Source organism: Patella vulgata, chromosome 3 (assembly GCF_932274485.2).
Source record: "Patella vulgata chromosome 3, xgPatVulg1.2, whole genome shotgun sequence".
NCBI lineage: Eukaryota > Metazoa > Mollusca > Gastropoda > Patellidae > Patella > Patella vulgata.
In genome coordinates this window covers 51,684,472-51,704,537 of record NC_065881.2, presented here as the reverse complement: position 1 = coordinate 51,704,537, position 20,066 = coordinate 51,684,472, and the positions used below count along the sequence as shown (strand labels likewise).

Below are 20,066 nucleotides of genomic sequence, written 5' to 3'. Positions count from 1 at the left end.
AAATTTTCTAGGGGCCGGAGAGGGGGGGGGGGTCCCCCGGCCTCTCGAAAATTTTGAAATTTGTCAATTCCGAGATAAAATTTTAACTTAAGATATTATTTTAGTGGATTTTATCTAAAATGCTTATAATCGTTTTGTGAAACGCATCTATCTTAAGTGAAATATGGCCCAGAATGCAACTCTATAAAAGAACCGATTTGGTGCACTTTGACGTATATATACCGATCAAAAATATCAAACCCAGGTTCCATTTCGAGAGAGACCCGTTGAAAAGATATTTTGCGCAAATACATTTTAAACATACATTGCCACGAAAGTATTTATTGGGTATCTGTTTCCAATTAAAGTATGGCAATAATTTGGTACAGACACTTAAAAATATGAGATTCCCTATTGGACAACATTCAAGAGTGTTGATATCGCTAATGTTTGTGAGAACGTTTAAAAACGTCCAGTAAACTCTGGGATTATATCAAAGCTGTGATCATGTGGCGGAAAAAGACATTGGCGGAGAATAATCCAGAAATTTAAACTTAGGCTTCGATATCAATTTATGGTAAATAGACAGCAACTAACAACAAAATCCGTCTTCATTAGCCCATTTCATGCTGAGATTGTATTCTCCCTCAATCTAGTCACGTGACAAGCAACTTCAGCAAAGCTGCGTAAAATAGATTCGTGGGGCATGGAATAGTTTTCTTGCGATAAAAATATTTTGAAGGGGGTTTGAAGCAAATTTTTGATGGATAAATTAGGTAAAACAATCATGTTTTAGTTCAAATCACACAGTTTTTATGCGCTAAGACATCTTTAAAGAATAGTAGGCAAAAATGTAAGGCGAGTCATTAGAGGGCAGGAAGTGTGTGTTCAGGCACTTTGGTCCTTAAGACAATATTGGTTCTTTGCAAAATTGTTGCTTCACTCTGTCTATAGAGTCAAATCACACGTACTTAATGAACGCGAATATATATTTATACATAAAAAACAGTGATATTTTTGTATAACCATTGTCAAAATATCCATCAAATTCTATCTGCTTATTGACCTATGGTTGGTAGACCAAATGGTTTCCCCTCTGGTCTTGAGAAATAAAGAGGTTTATTCCATTTGGGATGGAAATTAACGTCAAGGCTAATCTAAGACGTGCAGAAATTAGGGGTTATAAAAGTGGGTGTTGAGCGAGACTGGGCAGAGGTCACCCATGTATTCCAAGCAGCTATTATTATTGAGAACGAGGAACCTTCGAAGCCATTACAAAGTTGTACGAACCATTTATCCTGTAGTGTTATATATTACGACCACGAAGAAAACAAACATAAGGAAAGAAGTCCGATAGTACTACAGTGTGCGGGTGTGTGAGTGTGGGGGGGGGGGGTATACCCATAGTCCAGCCATTCCCGCGCCCCTGCAGGAGTAATGACAATATACGACCACATGTAAAAATAACACAGGTAGTAATCACAATGTATTGCTATTTATGTAAACAAAGAACAGTATACAAAATTAACTGATATATTCAAGAAATATAATATATAGATGTATGTTCATAAACATTTAACAACGTGGTTATTTAATTTATAAGTCAAATCATTTTCTATTTCATAAAAATATTGAAAATGCGTGCAATTAAAGTAAAAAATATTGATGACTTTTATCCATATCATGATAAAAACAACCCACCATGACCGAATCAAGCAAGAAGGTAGCATATTTTGATAAAAAAAAATAGTTCAGACGACTAACATATCATTGACAATGCTGTGAGTTATCAGGTTTATGAACATGTACTGGCCCAATGAATTGCCGTACCAGTATGTGATGATATAGGCCCAATGACTTTGTTTCTCCAAAATCAAAGATTTACTCATTTGACATCGATAAAATTTTACTCATTTGAATTCGATAAAATTTGCAAGTAATGAACGAACAGGCTATAAGTAACACCTATTTTAAAAAAATAATTATCACAAAGGTGAAAACCGAAATTATACATAATTTAAAAAAAACAAAAAAAACAAAAACAGAAACAATAAGTACGTTGGTACTATTATGGAACCGAGCATAACGTCACTGCCGCTATCTTGGAATTGTAATGCCGTATCAAAAATCCGTCAATCGATGCACAGTTGAACAAGAAATACGTATACCAAATTTCATGTTGATCGTACATGAATTGGCGGAGTCTTAGTTTTTTGCGAAGTGCGTCGCGGTTTGATCTATTTCTTAAGGCCACATCCAGATTTGATCAAAGGTTAACCCCAACTTTAACCCTAACCCTGAACCAAGCCCGAACCCTTGCCCAAACCCACAATCTCGTCAACAATCACGTGCCATGGCCTTATTTACATCTCCGCGACCTTGACGAAATTTGGAGGTGGCCTTAAGAAATAGATCTAGCCGATGAGTAGCGCTTATGGACCAGTTCCTGGTTCAATAATAATACTCTAATATTGTTTAAATTACATACGAACGAGGACTTTAACAATATATAGTAATATGTAAGAAAATAGTAAACATTGATTTCAAAATGAAAGTATAAATACGTTGAGATCTTTAGGAAAATATTTATACGCAAGTTACATTATTCTGGGAACTCAATGGTCTGGTTTTACTTTTCGGCTCAAGCCAATAATATGTCTGTCGGTTAAATCCAATTCCAACCCAATCCGGTTTCTACCAAAACGATTTACGAAGAACAAAAACTATGGCGATGAGTAAGAAGAGCAGATGATTTCCAAGAATAGATTTATATAGATCGAGTGATAAACTTTTTATTGTGCGCTGTATATCTGTCCAGACTGTTATTCTGTTAATATAGAACAGGTCTGGATTCACAACACCACAAAAAGCAATGATTTGTGTGTAACAAATAACACGATGTAAATTAAACAATAAATTAAAACAACCCACGCTATTGGTTGGTTATGTGGGACCCAGGACTCGCGACGCTCCTGGACACAGTCAGCGCAGTCATTACAACATGGACTACAAGGCAAGGCGTTTTGCATTAAAATCTACAATCGTTCAGTCATCTCAACAAACCCGCCATTTGTATGACCCTCTTCTCGAACAGGACCCTTCCCATTCACAACCGTTTCTCCATCCTTCGTGTGGCCATTACTCAATTGATTTGAGGATGGGAATCCCTTCGTCGCGGTGGTTTGAGATTCAGACTTCGTCAGATTATCCTTGGAACTAATGACGTACAACTTCTTCTTTTGTCTGGGTTTATATTTGTACCTAGAAAAAATAATTCAGCCATAAAAGAAAGTCGACCAATTGTAATACATGGTCATAATGAACCCTCCCCCCCCCCCCCCCTCAGACCACCTGAGAACTTTTAGTTTGGTTGATCCGACTAACCGCAACTGTGAATTTCAAGCTTGGTTGATCAGTACTACTCAAAGGAAAATGACGATGGTATATGATGTGTATGGCGATCCTATTATGTCAGCGGGCAATAGTAAACAATAACTTACCAGTAACATTCAATGGCAAGAGTGATCAGAGCCAAAGCTGACCCAATAACAATCACCAAAAACACGCCACCTATGTTTTTGATACTGATACCATCGCTTTCATCTTCTATGTCCGGACAATCGAGCTCATCCTTCTGCCACCATTTTGTTTTGAATGCTTCTAATTCTCTTTGATTAATTAACTGCAGGATGCTATGAAAGTACAAAAGGGTTTCATTAAAACACAAAATCAACTGGGATTCAAAAAAGGCTAGTAATACTTTTTCTTGTTTATTTCTGGATAGAAAGGAATATTAGAAGTCCCTAATTTGAAATGTTGCTATATATCTTCAGAGAGCTTGAAGAGCTTCGCCGAATGTAAAGTTGTGTAGATATCTTTAAACACCCGAAAGGCGAGAGAGTATTAAAATTATACAAACACGTTTGATAATTCGCTACGTAATGGTGACCCTTCTTGTACAGCTAAAGCATATGGCTTCCTTGAAAACTCTTCACCAACTTCCCATAACTCACATTGTGTTAATGTGGCATATTTATTTACTGTTGCGTCACCTGGAGAGTATAAAAAAGACGATAACCGACAATAGCCAACTGAAAAAGATATTTGTTAATAGCGTTGTCTATTAAAAGGTATAAGATTCCCAGAAGCAACCGATCATCATAAACGTAGAAACGGAGTCTTCTATAATGTAATTACTGAACTCGTCAGGGTAGCATTATGCTCCATTTAAACTATAATGCTTAAGACTTCAATATAAAACATACCAATATAGGCAAATTCTCCTGTTAATACTTTTTCCATGGCTTCATCTTTGGTCGAAGGAAAGCCAGACTCCTGCATGGTCTCCCATAGCTTGGTATATTTATCACTAACAGGATAATCCCACACAGCGAGCTTAGCTCTCTCAACAGCACCAAGGTTATCATCTAAACTCATATTCTTCCAAATGCTAAAACAAAGAAAAAAAAATATCTGATTATGATCATGTATATATATCGATTCATAACGCAGATTATATTTTGTTCAATACAGGTTAGTTGATATTTGTTTTGTTTAAAACACGGCACCGTCAGTATGTATGAATCGCAAGAGAGTCATTAGACTATCAAACAGGAATAATATAGACCAGATTTCTTTAATAAGAAACTGTTTGGCCGCAGTTTTATTTAAATTGATATATATATATATATATATTATATATTGTTGGTATTGTTATCTTGTTTGCTGTTTATATATATAATTCATAATTTCTAGATTAATAATATTCATGTTGAGTTTATGTATATTTAGATAGTTATGTTATTTAATATAACAGTAACATGTATACATTATACCCCCCCCCCCTATATTAATATAATTTCATTATTTATTCATATAGTATAGGACAATAGTCATGTGCATTCATTAAATTAATGGACAGCCACCCTTATTAATAAAACTTTATTATTTATTCATAAACTTATGAAAAAGTGAGAGAAATTTCTAGATACTTATAGATTGTTCAAAAAGCCTACTAGGCCTAAATTATTCAACATACCCATAAAATCTATGTTCAATATCTGCCATACGTTTGAAGTATATCAGTGCGTTACTGCCATTCGTAGGAGCATATTTTACTTTAAACTGATTGGAGAGATCATCCAAAGACTCTATTGGCGTTTCAAGACGAGATACTGTCAGAAAGGCAGCAAGGTTAGCTGTATACGTAGCTATAATAATAAACCCAAACAACCACCAGGTGGCAGCAACCAATCGTCCTGACAAAGCACGTGGCGTTTCTCCACCTCCTGAAAATATAAAACAAAACAGAATTTAGAGTACTGAATTTGCATCTGCATCAGTCTGAATCATCAAGTGTCAACAACCACCAGGTTATAGTGTTATCGAGAAATAAAACGAGGAACTGTGTAATTTTCGGTAAATGGGTAATTTGGGATTTAGATATATAGTAGTCCTTTATTTTATCAGGGGTTTGGGTGGCCGAATGGTTAACGCGAGCGCGTTTGATCATAAGGTCTGCCATTGAATCAAGCGGCGTGATTTCAAAATTGAATCAAATGTCTTTTAGTCCCGAAATGACCTTGCTTGTGTCGATTGGACGTTAAACCCCATTTCTCTCCCACTCTCTCTTTATTTCATCAGTGCGCTTGTGTGCTGGGCTGTGGTGAATCCGGCCAACAACAAAGTTCAACAAGTCACCACCACGTACTCCTTGCTAGCACATATAATCCTGACATTAAAACCACAACTGATTTGGGAATAGATCAAAGATCTGGACCTGCAGCGTAGGGCACAATTAGGTCAACCCACCCTCAAGGTCAATGGGGGGTGGGGGCGGCTTTGATCATTTACTCACCTTGCGGAGTCAAAGACATCATGCAGAACCAAATTCCTTCTTTAAGAGTAAAGACTCTTGGTTCCGAACCTTCACCATTCCAATCAATAGTATTATTCTGGTAGCTAAATGGACTGAGTTTATCAAAAACACAAATCAGAATACTAAACAGAAAGAAGGCACCAATGATACAAAACCAAACATCTTCATCAAGTACACTGAGAAACTTGACCAGTGAATAGTCAAATTCTGGTTTCTTCATCAAAATTGTTAAACCAACTAAATCATAATAAGGTACTGTAAAATCTACAACATTTTCCCTTTCCGCCATGACAGATATAGGACCAACTGCTATATCAGCTTTCTGAAAGCAAAAAAAACCCAAAAGTATTAATCACCCTACGATCATTCCTGGTAGTATATGGCCATGTTTTATATACATTTTTGCGTGCATACCATGATTTTAACAGTGTCACACATATTTGATTAATCTGAGTTCTGTTTATTGGATATAGTCCAATTATCAATTTTGCGCAATATTTTCCCTCCAAAATAAACTAAAAGGGTAGATGCATCATTCCAGATTGTCTCATAATGTTTCTGAGGTTTTCAGACGAAAATAGCTGTTTCTGAATAGTCGGCGCATATTTAAAGTATAAAACCAACAAAATAGTCTTCGTGATATCTAAACATATATTTTCAACGGAACGGTACGATAAGTTAGGCAAGATGGCAATTCTGATACCCGTCTAATACACCTACTATTTTGTTTTTGATTTCGTAAAATGTGCAGTTCCTCAAATTGTGGGCACCTCCTTCGCTCTGCTATATATTTTCCTATTCGTTCGTTCTTGGGGTTTAACTTCCACTTTCATCTAGGGTGATATCGCAGACAGGGGCGGCGTAATTCCTTAATCCGTCCCTACTCGATAGAGAATCGTAAAAAAATGCTGTTTAGAGATGTTATGTAAATAGAAGAAAACAAAAGTAACATCTCCAAAAAATACTTCATCCGCCCATCGCCACTGTCTTAGTTCGGCTCGGAATAATCACTTTCTTTATAAATAGCAATATCAAATTACATTTATAATAAGGATCTGATATAATAAATTGTTATTCTCAGCCAGATGTGATCAATATATATTTAATAACACATAAAATGTATAATTTGAAATACATACACGGTCAGGCCCAAGAAAAGCAAATTGTAGTATCCATTTACGTAGGGGTTGTTACGTGAATGCTTTGAACCTTCCCAGTCTATAATATTAGCTTGGCAGAATTGAATAAGACGGATTTGTTATCCAAGTCCAGTTATCAACAGCGGACAAGATAGTTAATTAAATGAAGATATCGCAAAATATACGATTAACCCACAATACGTATGTATACATAGAAAATAAAAATTAGGACCAGGCGTTCTAGAAGGAGTAACCATATCCGCCTGTCTTAAGCTTGACACCGGTCACGGCTTAGTTTAAAATTGCGGAATGGTGGGTTTAGTTAACATTCAAAGGTTACCTTATCAATCAGCTCTTTTATTGCACCATTCCAGTTACCATCATCGTCCATGGCACCGTATAATTTGTCCGGACTTTCATAGATGTCATATTCAAAATCGAGAAGAAAGGAGATTCTATCTAAGAGGTCAATACAATAACCTTCATATTTAGCCTTCGTACCATTTTCACCTGATGTTTTATACACAAACGGTGGCATCTGCAATTAATAATTATATAGGTTTAAAATTATGATAACGATGGGGAGACCAGAATGGATGGAGTAGATGGGCGAGGGATAGGGAGAATGCGGCTGTTGTTGAGATAATGATATTAGGAATGCTTTAAAGATCTCTTAAAGATTTGGTTCAGGTGGTTGTACCATCTAATTATTTTGGTTGTTTTTTTTTTCATTGTATAAAATACAGCAAAGCTAATTCGTGCAAACTGCGATATGATGTCCCACAAGGGTCGGTTTATTGTGATCTCTACTGCTTATGCCGCGTCTGTTTTAAACTGTTACAAAGCTGAACACAATAACATCTGATATACGCAATGCGAATGTATTCCGTGGGAAGATTCACACAAACGATAACAAATAACCTTCTTTGTAATCGAAAGTCATCACTGGGAATGTTTACGTAAGTGATACCAAAGAACCTTCTTTGTAATCGATACAATTCACCCAAACGATACAAAAAAATCTTCTTTGTAATCGAAAGGAGACTTTAGTCGGAAGAGAAAAGTATGTATAAAATTATGGTCTGCAATTGATAGTGATAGTATATAAAGTGAATAATGGCCCAACAGATTGTTTTGTCCAAATTTCTGTTATTTGGTTAAACTTTGCAGAAGGCGTGTACTATTTCTGCGTGTAATTTAAATTTATAACTTATATACTTACACCAGCAACAGTAACAATTCGATAGAATTTCTTTTTATCCGACTTGGTTAAAGATTTGATGCCGCTTGCTAATTTTAATCTATCTTTCTGTACCAGTGCTTCTGTCCAATTACCAACCTATTAATGTGAAATGTAGAAGTCTAAATCAAAGAACAAACATTTAAAATTGAAAATTTTCGTATTGCTTCAAACAATATTATATTGTTCTTTTTTTTCAATAATGTTTCAACGCTTCGGCGCAAATTAAAAACATAGTTGGTTGACAATATCCTTTTCGTTTCTGATGTTAAAAACCCCCCAAAATACATTATTGTCACCGTATTTGTATCTAGTATAAATATTGGATTATATTCAGTCATTCCCACAAACATTTTATATTTATATTAGTAAATTACCTCTGTATTTTGGGCTACATTCCCATTTTTGAAAACTTTCTGATTTATTTGAAGTGTAAATCTGTATCGTGTGATGTCATTTTCCATATCCAGTGGTCCATACACGCCATGTATGCTCAACTTGAGGAATAAATAAAAATATAAATAAAATTATCAAAAATATTTTCTCTGTATATTTTTTTCACTTATTACTCTTAGGAACAGTTTAGTAGAAATTATTTCAAACCTGCCAAGGCACAGTAATAAGCTTTTGTTCAAAAGAAGCCGTGGTGGCTCAGTGATGATCGATTCCGGTGTTGGCCGAGAAAGTTCACAGAGATTTTCTGGCGTGGTTCCCCCTTGTCAGTGGTGTAGGACGGAGGGCCTGGCAAGAGACAGCCTATAGTCGTTCGGGTGTGACGAAAAACCGAGGTCCCGTGTACATATTGGCGTGTACTTACAAGAACCCTTGTCAATTGAAATTCTATCTAAGTTAGGAACGTAGTGCCGATGTCTGATCAAAATGTCCCTTATAGCACCCCGTATGACGCATGGTCGTCTTCATTAGCCCAGTCGGTGCAGAACAATAGGACGTTAAACCCCATTTCATTTCATTTCTTTTCTTTTCTTCAGAACCCAAAACACTAAAAGTTGCATTAAAATGGTGTCCAAGGGATCATTGTATCAGTTTGTAAAAATCACATACCCCTTTTATCTGGATTATATAATAATATATATTTATAGAAAATACATACCTGTTTGAAGGAATTCACAATAGATTGACTCTGCATCATAAATGTATCGTTGGCCTCAGATATATTATAACAGTCTGGATAAACAATGGGTACCAGACCAGTTGTGTTTACACCTAACTTTATGAGCCGTACCAAATCAAACACCAATGCTTCATCAGTCTGAAAAGAACAAACAAAAATAAACTTATATATGTAAATGTTATAAAGGTCACACTTCTATGATTGTCTAGGAGACAGTATATTTCTGGTATGGGGTGGGGCAGTATCAGGGTATACAAATTATAGGGTTTGACTTGGTCGCAGAGGTGATTCCGTTCAGCCTTTGATTTTCATCGACGATGAATAATCATAGATGAACACGAAGCTGTAAACCCTTAATATTTGACCATGGAAGCTTAGCGGTCCATTATCAGGACATCAAGCGATAAATCGTCATTCATGACTGACATGACCATTTATAATCCAATATGAATATCTAACACCTTAAAAATAAATCTAATGATTGGGCGTGAGCAAAATGTTTCATCATATACAATAACCATGCCGTGATAGAGTAGTGATGTTCGGAATATGTCCACGATGCCTGCTCAATCCTTTCCACAGGAGTTTCATCAGTTAACGCATTGCTAATGCCAACTAAGTTAGAATTAGAAGAAGATTAGGCGCACAGGTCACTGTCCTAGCAAGATTCTGCTCACGTGCATTTCCCATTGTTCCCTAACCATTGAAAATAACATACTGATACATATCAAATAAATATCTACCTTAAAAGAATCTCTATTAAAGTTAACTGCCGGATCTAGAATTTGTTTCATGAAAATATCATACTGTGTTTTAGCTGGTGGTTGGGGTGTAGCTGTTATAACTATAACACGAACTTCATTCTTACAATTTAGACATGTTAGTTTTGAATCCTGTAAAAAACAATTTAACATTATTACATATTAGAAATGTTAATTTTTAATCACGTACAAACAAGATGTACATTCTTATAGCGTAAACATGTGAATTTTGGATCCTTTACAAAAAACAATTTAACAGATTTGTTTAAACATGTGAGCCAGAAATATTAAAAATATTAACACTATAGAACTGCCTTCTAAGAATTTTAAATCCGATGAAGTTGCGGGATTGGATTGTCGAATGTGAAACGAAACTGAGATTTATGATTAAAGATATAAAAAGATAATGAACTTCACTGATTATGACTTACCTTTGTTAGAAAGAACCAGTTGACTTCAAAGTTAGTGTATGTATTCGCCTGAAATTAAGATAATTCAACTTTATACTGCATAACATTATTAGATTATTTTTCACATAATCTAGCCTTTGCAAAATAGTAACATAATTCTTTCTTTGGGGTACTGATTTGCTCTCTCTGATAGCCTATTAAAATAATATGATCAAATTAGCAATTTTATTCTTAAAATTATAGCATACCACTTCGAGGAAAATGGGAGCATTTCGGCTGTTTCCAATGATGAATATGTTTCTTATTTCAATTTTTTTCAACATTTCGATTTGCGTCCGTGTTACCGTGGTATCATCACTCATTTTAACATAGAGATGTTGAGCAGGTACATTGGTCAGAATTCTTCTCGGTGTATTCTGTATATCTGGAAATTATAAAATTATTCAGTCAAGCAATTATTCCCTCAATTCATATTGGTAAATATTCCTTAATTAACCTGTAGCCTATTTGTCCTAAGTTCCTATGGCCAATCCTAACATCCAGTCGTCAGTTATTCACTAGCTTTAAATCACCAAACTCCCATTATGTCGTCAATTACGCCCTAGCTTTCAATCACCAACCCAACCATTTTGTCGTCAATTACTTCCTAGGTTTCAATCACCAACCCAAGTTTTCTGTCACCAATTATTCCCCAGCTTTCCATCAAAAGCCCAAACATTCTGTCGTCAATTATTCCCTTGCTTTCAATCCCCAACGCAACCATTCTGTCGTCAATTACTTCCTAGTCTCATATCGCCACCCAGTCAATTATTCTCTAGCTTCATATCGTCAATCCAACCATTATTTCCATTATCAATCAATTATTCCCTTGCTTTCAATCCCCAACGCAACCATTCTGTCGTCAATTACTTCCTAGTCTCATATCGCCACCAAGTCAATTATTCTCTAGCTTCATATCGTCAATCCAACCATTCTGTCGTCAACAATTTCCTAACTTACCATCACCAACCTAACCATTTAATCGCCAATTATCCCCTAGCTTCCTATCACAAGTAATTCCCCAGCTTCATGTTGTCAATTTTAACCGAAACAACATTTCGTTAATTATTTCCTGACTTCCTGTCGCTATATGTTCCCTGACCTTCTGTACATATAAACGTAACCGGAAATCAAAGTGACAAAATTGTTTTACTAAGCTTACCAAATGTTTCATCATAGACAATAGCCACATTGTTTAGATCATCCGCTATAACAATGTCAGCTACAACACGTAACATCTCAACTGCTGTTGGTTCAACATAATAATGTAATGATGCATCACCAGATCCATATCTAAAGTAGGAGTTGTCCACAACTGAGATGTAGGCTATACCCAAAGTACTTGCAAAAGATCTCAATAAAGCTGCTACATTGGGAGATGTCATGTCAACCAGCACAATTGCCCCATCCTTAATTTGAGCACAAACTAAAAGAGAGAAAAAAGTATTTCATCTGGTAATTGTCACAGATCAGTATCGATTCACCAAACATGTTCCAGATATATACAAGACATATATAAATTCTGAAAACAATAATATTATTCTGCATGGAAATCTAACCCACCTAGCCCTGTACAATCTTTAAGATGCAATATGTCATGATAAGTGATCGCAGCTATTGCAAAGTCACTGGAATTACTTTACGTGGGTTACTTTACCCCACTAAGCAAATCTGGCGATTTTCAGCTCAAAAATTCAACCTAGCTAATTCTTCATAATATGGCGTTTAACTCGAAACGTAAACCCACTTTTATCAAAGAGCACCCTGTGAAATGTGTTACAACCTCTTTAGCGGATTTGTTTTCCCCGTGTTCGGTACGAAAAATAATTTTACTCTGTATCTGGCGATTTTCAGCTCAAAAATTTAAGCAAGCTAATTCTTCATAATATTATGGCGTTTAACTGGATACGTAAACCTACTTTCATGAAAGAGCACCCTGTGAAATGTGTTACAACCCCTTTGTTTTCTTCCTGTTCGGTACAAAAATTAATTTTACTCTGTATCAGAAAGCAAGCTAGAGTTTATCTGTCAAATCCTGTCAGAGAAATAATACAGTTAAATGTCAGTGTAAATGCTTTCACTGTAGATAAGATTTTGTTAGTGATAAATATCACGAACGCGTCATTATTAGAAGGAAGCCTGATAATATTTTTGTTTGGGATCGTCTACTGGTGATAAATAAGTAATTAGAATATATTTTACTGATAGAATTTCATGTCATCATGGTATCTCTCTTGTGCGTTCTCGTTAGCTATCCAATTAGTATTTAATTAATAGCCTATGGCAAGTCTTCCCAACCTAGTGAAAAGTTACCACCATTGTGTTAAATTTGTCTACCAAGGGGGTAAATTGGCGATTCTGGATTTATATATATTTATTTAAATAGGTATCTGCTCATCATTAGTTAGTATTTTATCGTTTTTTAAATTTAAGATAATATTGATAAAAACAGTGTTTTAACCGTATTTCCTCGTTGATACTTTATTTTGGTAGAAGAGTAAACACAAATTACTCAACAAAGAAAGGGTTCGCTGCAAATTTACTTTTTGAAAAGTTGTCAGCGGTAAATTGGAACCCTTGAGATGGGGCAAGAGAGGTAAAAGGAATGGGGTATAACGTCCAATCGACAAAAGCTAGGTCATTTCGGGACTAACATAATTATGGTACAATTATGTTTTTCAATAATTCGCTTACGTGTAGGGGTTTTGGCAGTGTAAGTAAACCGGGGGACCAGGAGAAACCAACCACTATAGCAATATTGTGGAGAGATATAATTATCTTATCAAAACTTACCTTTATCCAACGTCTCTAATGAGTCATTATTATCAGAAATTATTGTAACAAACTGTACATCAGCTAATGGTTTATTATCTTCGGTTAAGAAATTGCTTTTATCTAAAATTTTCTGAATATTTTGATTCATATGTAGTATAGTTTGATCGATGGCAATGACTGCAAAAACAAAAGAAAGACATTTATTATAATGCTTGTGATCGGTATTTCATTTCATGATTTAAAATCATTTACGGTTTGTAATAAACTTTCTCTTCTACAATAACCACTTGTTTTTTTTTACAACATTCAAAGTTTATTACAAAATCGGTTTCAATAAAAACAAATCACTGTTGTAAAAAATATATAATTTTTTAGCCCCTCGGGATAAAAGAAAACCTAAGCTCCCGTGTACACATTTCCGACACATTGGGATCTAATGAAGAATAGTAAACACTTCCTGTCTCAATAGTAAACAGTGTTAACGAGGCTCCCTTTCTTTTCTTTTCTTTCTGAACACTTTATATCGTTTTGAACACGATGAAACCGTCTATTTGAACACGACTGTATCCAGCCCCACGCACACGCCCCCCCCCCCCCATAACCCAGTCTCCCGGTCTTTTTTTTTTAGATCGCTAAAGATTAAGCGAAGTGGAATCTCGACAAAAAAGCCTTCAGTATTTATAACAGTGAACTGAACACTGAAAGTTATCAGGTGTTCTAGAACTTGTAAACACCCCCTGACTTGTGGGTGCCATCTGTCATTACATATAGCCAATGGATGGGAAGAAACAAAAACGATCCTACAACATCCTTTCAGAAAAAAAAAGCGATTCAGCAAACAGCAATAATCAAGAATTAACCTAGATCTCAGGCTGGCATTCAGTAAAAATAAATTTTGTATAAACCTTTTACTTGAAGGGGTTATTACAAAACTGAACCTTTGTAACAAAACTGGTTTCGGCAGTGAGTAATAATAAGGTAAGAAGTCAAAAAATTATTTTTTTTCTTCACATATTTTATGAAGATTCAACCTTGAATTTTAACGAGATGACGTAAGATTGAAGATGCATTACGTCTGGGGTTATTTATTGCTGAAAATCAAATGTTTACTGTTTACAAGTTTTAAAATCAGTGAATATTGACGGAAATCATTGAACACTGAGCTAATCAATAATGTCTGTGCATAAAACTTAAAAACATTTAAATAAATAGTTACTGTATTGAATATATCTATTATGTACTTATTGTAATTAATTTTAGAGGTTATTGTCACAATTTGACGAATTTCTCTTTGAACGTGGATGGAGTCACCATAGTTTGCATTAAGAAGGTATTTAGGAGTTTAAACAAACGTGAACGTTGTATTCCACCCCCTGTGGCCTATTAATTACATTAAAATATTATAATCTATTTACGTTTTATATACAAAAAATAGCAAATAAAACAATGACTATGTGAACTATATACTTTTTTTCATAATTGACATTATAAACTGTAGATTTAATAAGCGATTTTGTGGGATGTCATTCTCTCCATGACCATTTTTAGTTTGATATGTTTATATAAGAAATCAAAGAAACAGGATCATCCGATAACATAATTAGTTGTTGAAGATAAATCTAATTAGCTGTTGAGTTTTAAAGATTGGATCTTACATAGATGTCAACATTTCTTTCTGTCTATATAATTTGAAATCAGGTAATCATTTAATCTCTTGATATCATAAACCAGAATATAGGCGGTGTTCTAGAACTTCCACCTTAGTAATTAAGTTTGATATGGATATTAATGACACATGTAAAAACGACATTGGTCCATTAGTTTAAAATATCGCCAGTCTTACATCTGTTAAAACGGTATTGGCCCATTAGGTGATAATATCGTCAGCCCTGCGCCTGTAAAAACGGTATTGGTTCATTAGTTTGTAATATCGTCAGTCCTACACATATAAATTTGCCCCAGTGGGCAATAAAATAAAATTAGCTAACCCTCTGCAATAAAATATAATATAGCACCAGTCACCATAAAGGGCAACCAAAAAAATGATCTCTTACACAAACTTCAAAAATATTCATGCACAAAAGTATCAGCCATAGCTTAGTATGCTTCTGGTGTTAGTGATACTGCGTGTTTCGATTTTGCGAAGCACAATTATTTCAAAAAAATTTCATATTGTCCATTTTGTCAATTTTCATATGTTGTATTCTTGTTAATTATGTTGATGCTTACTTATATACAGCGGTATTTAGTTCTTATGAGTATGACTAGTCGAAATTGTATTTCAGCCCATAAAATCGTAACAAAATCGATTGAATTTGAAAAATGCGCCCATTTTAATATTTTATATATATATTTCCAGATTGCTTCTTACTACACAGAAGGTCCTTTAATACGTTGTTCGCATGGTTAAAATGCATACTGAAACCAATTTATAAGAGAATCTTTGAGAGGCATTTAGTAACTGGATAGAGCAATAAACTATAATTTAAATTTTCAACATTGGCACTTGCACAACAATGATAGGCGTGCGTAACATGACATGTCTTGTGTCTTTATGCCAAAGCGCCCGGCAAATATTCAAATAGAAATTACCTGACTCCACTGAGTGTCGATCACCCAACCTTTACAATATCCGAACATGTAATTCTAACATCAGTAGCTTGATTAGTTACTTTAGGAACTGTCTCTGAGAGGACCATGTCCACGTCCGCTCAGAGACAGTTCCTAAAGGAAGTATAGCTTGATGGACTTTCTATGGAAATCTAAGAAAATAACACGATTTAAAACATTTGGCTAGAAGCAGGCGTGTTGGGGTGTCAAACACCGGGTTGAATTAAGAGATTTTATTCAAAATGCTACTTAACCGTTAACTTATTTTTTTTGTCTTTTGAAACGAAACATAATTTACGTTTAAGCTGAAATTTAGACAGCTTTTTTCTATATTTTCTAGACTGATCGGACCCAAAGATAAGGTTGGCATTCGGCATACATTATACTTTCAATTTTCCTTGGACTTTTTCTCTATCCCAAAAGCTCGAGTTATCAGTTATTCTCTTATTGTACGCTTTCATCACTACTGACTATAGAGAGAGAGAGAGAAATGGAGTTTAACGTCCACTCGACACAAACTAGGTCATTTCGGGACTAACGTATGGTTTAATTTTATTTCAATAATTCGCTTGCGCGTAGGGGTCTTTAGCAGTGGGAGGAAACCGGAGGACCCGGAGAAAACCTACGAGGTTGGACAGGCGACCCTACTCCTTGTCACGTACAACCGGGGATTCGAAACCACGCCAGTCGACTCAATGACAGACTTTATGATACAGCGCGCGCACGCTAACCATTCAGCCATTCAGCCATCCAACCCCCCCGACTACTGACTATAGATAAAAATCCCTAATATTTCTTTGGTCGCCATAATAGCGGATTAGTGTGAGTGTGTAACCAGCTCTGGATTGATCATTAAGTAAAATAAGCACGGGCAAGGGGGCGTCACGGACTCTTTTTTCCCCAGTGTCGGATTTACAAAGTGCGAAGTGCTAAAATTTTGGAGATTTACTAAATACCTTTCCTGGGTATAAAAATAAATTCATACGGACAAAGTATCTGTGACAAAGAAAATTTTCCCAAGGCATTATGTCATAAATGTTGCAAATATTTGCCAAAGCTTTATAATACAAAAATCTATCTTGCTTGCTACAAACTATCGTAGAAAATTTACCACATTATTTACTTAAAGGGACTATCGGGATTTGAACTGAGTTTCAAAAATAAAAGTCCGTGTACATATGAAATTTAAACTCCAAAATATAGAGGAATGGTGTATTTTATTTACCTTTTCTCAAAATTTCAGCTCAAAATATTAAGTCATTTGAATGTGAACGTCAAAACCGCTTATCCGGACAGATAACTCTTTTAAGATTCGGGTCAATGTTTTCGATGAGTGACCTGATAATCGATTGCCGTTCCCTTAGAGGTCTAAACAGTACAGGCCTCATGTGTTGTACTTGATAACGAAATGGAAATTTCACCTACACCTTATTTTTTATAAAATAAAAGTCTGGTTTTATCCAGACACCGTATAATACAGCTTGGGACACCGGTCTACATAATTGTTTGAATTCGTATCATGTATATGGAGTTAGGATTTCAAGGGCTTTTGACACAAAATTAAACAGTTTTATTCTCCAATACATAATCGAGATTGACCCTTTAATCAAACAGGTCATTACGTAAAAACTTTATCAAATAAATTCAACAAAGAAAGTGTGGCATATATCTGAATAAAATTGTCTTAGTTAATTTTTCTTTGTAAATTAAGCTTAGTACAATAGATATGCCGGGTAAATATAAAATCTGATAAGATAGGTCCTGTTATTAAAAAAATGTTCCTCTTTTCTACTCTGTCTAATTAAATCAAATATTGGCTCTTTTCCTGTTAAAGTTATTAGGTCACATGATTTTGTTTGTTTTGTTATTTGTCTATACATTATTGAATCGATTGAAAACGTTAGATCATCAATAGGCTGAGTTCTAACAGGATCCAATAGGTGTACAGGGATAAATTACGATGGTATATAAAACATATTTATATGAAATATGAAATGTAAAATTGTTTAGCTTATTTATTTTAGCTGAAGCTGATCATTTTCTCGAAATGGGGTATTCGGTTTAAACAGTATTTCATTCAAGAGAAGACTAGTATTTACAACTGATCATTTGAAAATATAAGTGAATAGGATGCAGTATTATAACCAGCAAAAATGCTTATATAAACTAATCGACAACTTTACCCATTGTTTCATATACAACATAACACAAGAACAGATGACTTAACGCCAGTTCTTACATTTGAACAATTTATAAAAGGTTACATACCCACTGTCTGTGTTTCGGCTATCGAAGGTAGTACAGGTAAAAGCCCTATGCACACTATCACCTGAATTAACGCGGTTATTAGAACTGCCATTGCAATAGAATCACTCTTGAGTTACGGCATTTGATCTAGCATGGATCTTCTCTTGGTGTTTGGTATACAGCAATCGACGACAGTCTCCAACACTGGAAAGTAAACCTCCTAAATGCTGATCAACAACCGGGATCTTTCTTTAAATAAGACTAATTGCTAAGTACTCGGACTAATATGTACAACAATATTTGAACACCGACTCTTGTTGGCTGATCATCAATGGCTAAAGATATTGAACGAATATGAAAACATGTACGTATATACCTGACAATAGTGATAGCAAGCAATAAAAATCAATACCAGGTAACTATACAACAACTGTCAATAATTTTCGCACTATAACCACTCAGTCTCCAGCCCATATTGCCTCATTAATAAATAATCAGAGCGTTTTATATGCCTTGATGATGTTGATATTGCTGTCAAACAGTTTGGATCGTTCACTATCAAATTGAATGGGGGTCGTTAATGAGATTGGGCCACATGTTCACTAGACTGTACAATCTTTCATTAAAACCACTTAATGAGGAAAAGTTCATTAAAATTCGGTTACATGATGAAAACAAAGACCTGACGTGCGATGCTAATAGAGCAGCTGTGGAGCATATAGCTTACATCTGTTTGATCATAATGATGGGAAACATTTATCCTGTAATTTATAATAAAGGAAAAGAGAAATCCCAATTGTATTAATTAATGATTATTTATTATTCATTCTCTTTGCAAACCAATTTCATTATTAAATATCCGGCTAAAGATCAACAAATCAGAGAAGTATATGGTTATACTAATAACACTGCCAAAAAGTATCGGGGCCCGAATTCCACGTCTTTCCTTTGGGCAAAGTATACTATAACAAACCTAATTGTTTTGGGTTTCTTTGTTGTTTTTTTTAAAATGAAAAATACAAATCATATAGGACGAAAAAAGAATATTACAATTCATCTTATAATTGTTCAATAAGGCCAATAAAAAATTCAAATCTTTTGTTTTTCGCCAACAATTGTGACACTGCCTTTCAAACAAACGACATCTCAAAGTGTTATAAATGCCAATTAGCTATAAAAACAAATCCTACCTTTATGATATGGGCGTGTCGATTTAGTCATCCGCGGAAATTGCACGATAAAATGGACACCGGTAATCCTGTTAACGGTACCACATCAATGTAAAAAAAAACAATTATAAAAGTAACTCTCAAATATAGGTTGGATTCAATAATTACACAGCGGAATGCTTTGATTTCATGTTGACACTGAAGAAATAATTGATGGAAAAAGTTCACGTCAACGTACCCTTTTTCGGAATCACTCTATTAATAAGGCATCTTAATCGCTAAAAATGTAAAAAATAAAACAAAAAAACCCCAAAACAATCAAAACCCCCAAACTAAATAGACTTTAAATAAAATATACTGTGTCACTTGGGTGTCATAAAACTTGTGAATTATAGATATTTGGGAATAGGTATTACGGCCGACTCTTATATCGAATTCCAACTGTCAAGGGATCTTTTACGTGCACGTCAATGTGTACACGACACCTCATTTTTTGTCCCATCCGAACGACTAGACAACTGTCCTTATCGGGCCCTCCGTCCTGCCTGCATCACTGACAAGGGGGGACCACGCCGGAAAATCTGGGTGAACTTTCTTGGCCAATGCAGGGATTGAACACCCGACCTCCAGGCTAGCGAGCTAGCGTCTTACCCAAATTTAGCATTAAAATAATCGACTTTTTATTTC

The 20,066-nt window shown here is 35.1% G+C and overlaps 1 protein-coding gene across 2 annotated transcripts; it reads right to left on the bottom strand.

Annotated features, from left to right (window-relative positions):
- Positions 1-1,496: 1,496 nt before the first annotated feature.
- LOC126815614 (ionotropic receptor 25a) lies at positions 1,497-18,576 on the bottom strand. Of its 2 annotated transcripts, XM_056099935.1 has the most exons (16): positions 18,232-18,576; positions 13,372-13,530; positions 11,741-12,004; positions 10,788-10,963; positions 10,561-10,608; positions 10,112-10,261; positions 9,348-9,506; positions 8,614-8,733; positions 8,219-8,335; positions 7,337-7,534; positions 5,837-6,179; positions 5,018-5,267; positions 4,245-4,429; positions 3,899-4,031; positions 3,480-3,671; positions 1,497-3,240 (listed from the first exon to the last, which is right to left on the bottom strand). In XM_056099935.1, exons 1-16 carry the CDS (start codon positions 18,320-18,322, stop codon positions 3,015-3,017), a joined length of 2,811 nt encoding a protein of 936 aa, XP_055955910.1. In that variant the 5' UTR covers positions 18,323-18,576; the 3' UTR covers positions 1,497-3,014. The 2 variants fall into 2 exon arrangements, with proteins under 2 accessions (XP_055955910.1, XP_055955911.1); XM_056099936.1 differs by lacking the exon at positions 1,497-3,240 and having other exon boundaries at positions 3,476-3,671.
- Positions 18,577-20,066: the final 1,490 nt, after the last annotated feature.

Bases quoted from the DNA above. Each gene is read 5' to 3' on its own strand.
- LOC126815614 (XM_056099935.1), bottom strand. From the start codon at position 18,322: ATGGCAGTTCTAATAACCGCGTTAATTCAGGTGATAGTGTGCATAGGG. The intron at 13,531-18,231 runs GTATGTAACCTT...TTGTTTTTGCAG, and splicing joins AGCCGAAACACAGACAGTGG to TCATTGCCATCGATCAAACT. The intron at 8,336-8,613 runs GTAATTTACTAA...TCACATTAATAG, and splicing joins ATGTAGCCCAAAATACAGAG to GTTGGTAATTGGACAGAAGC.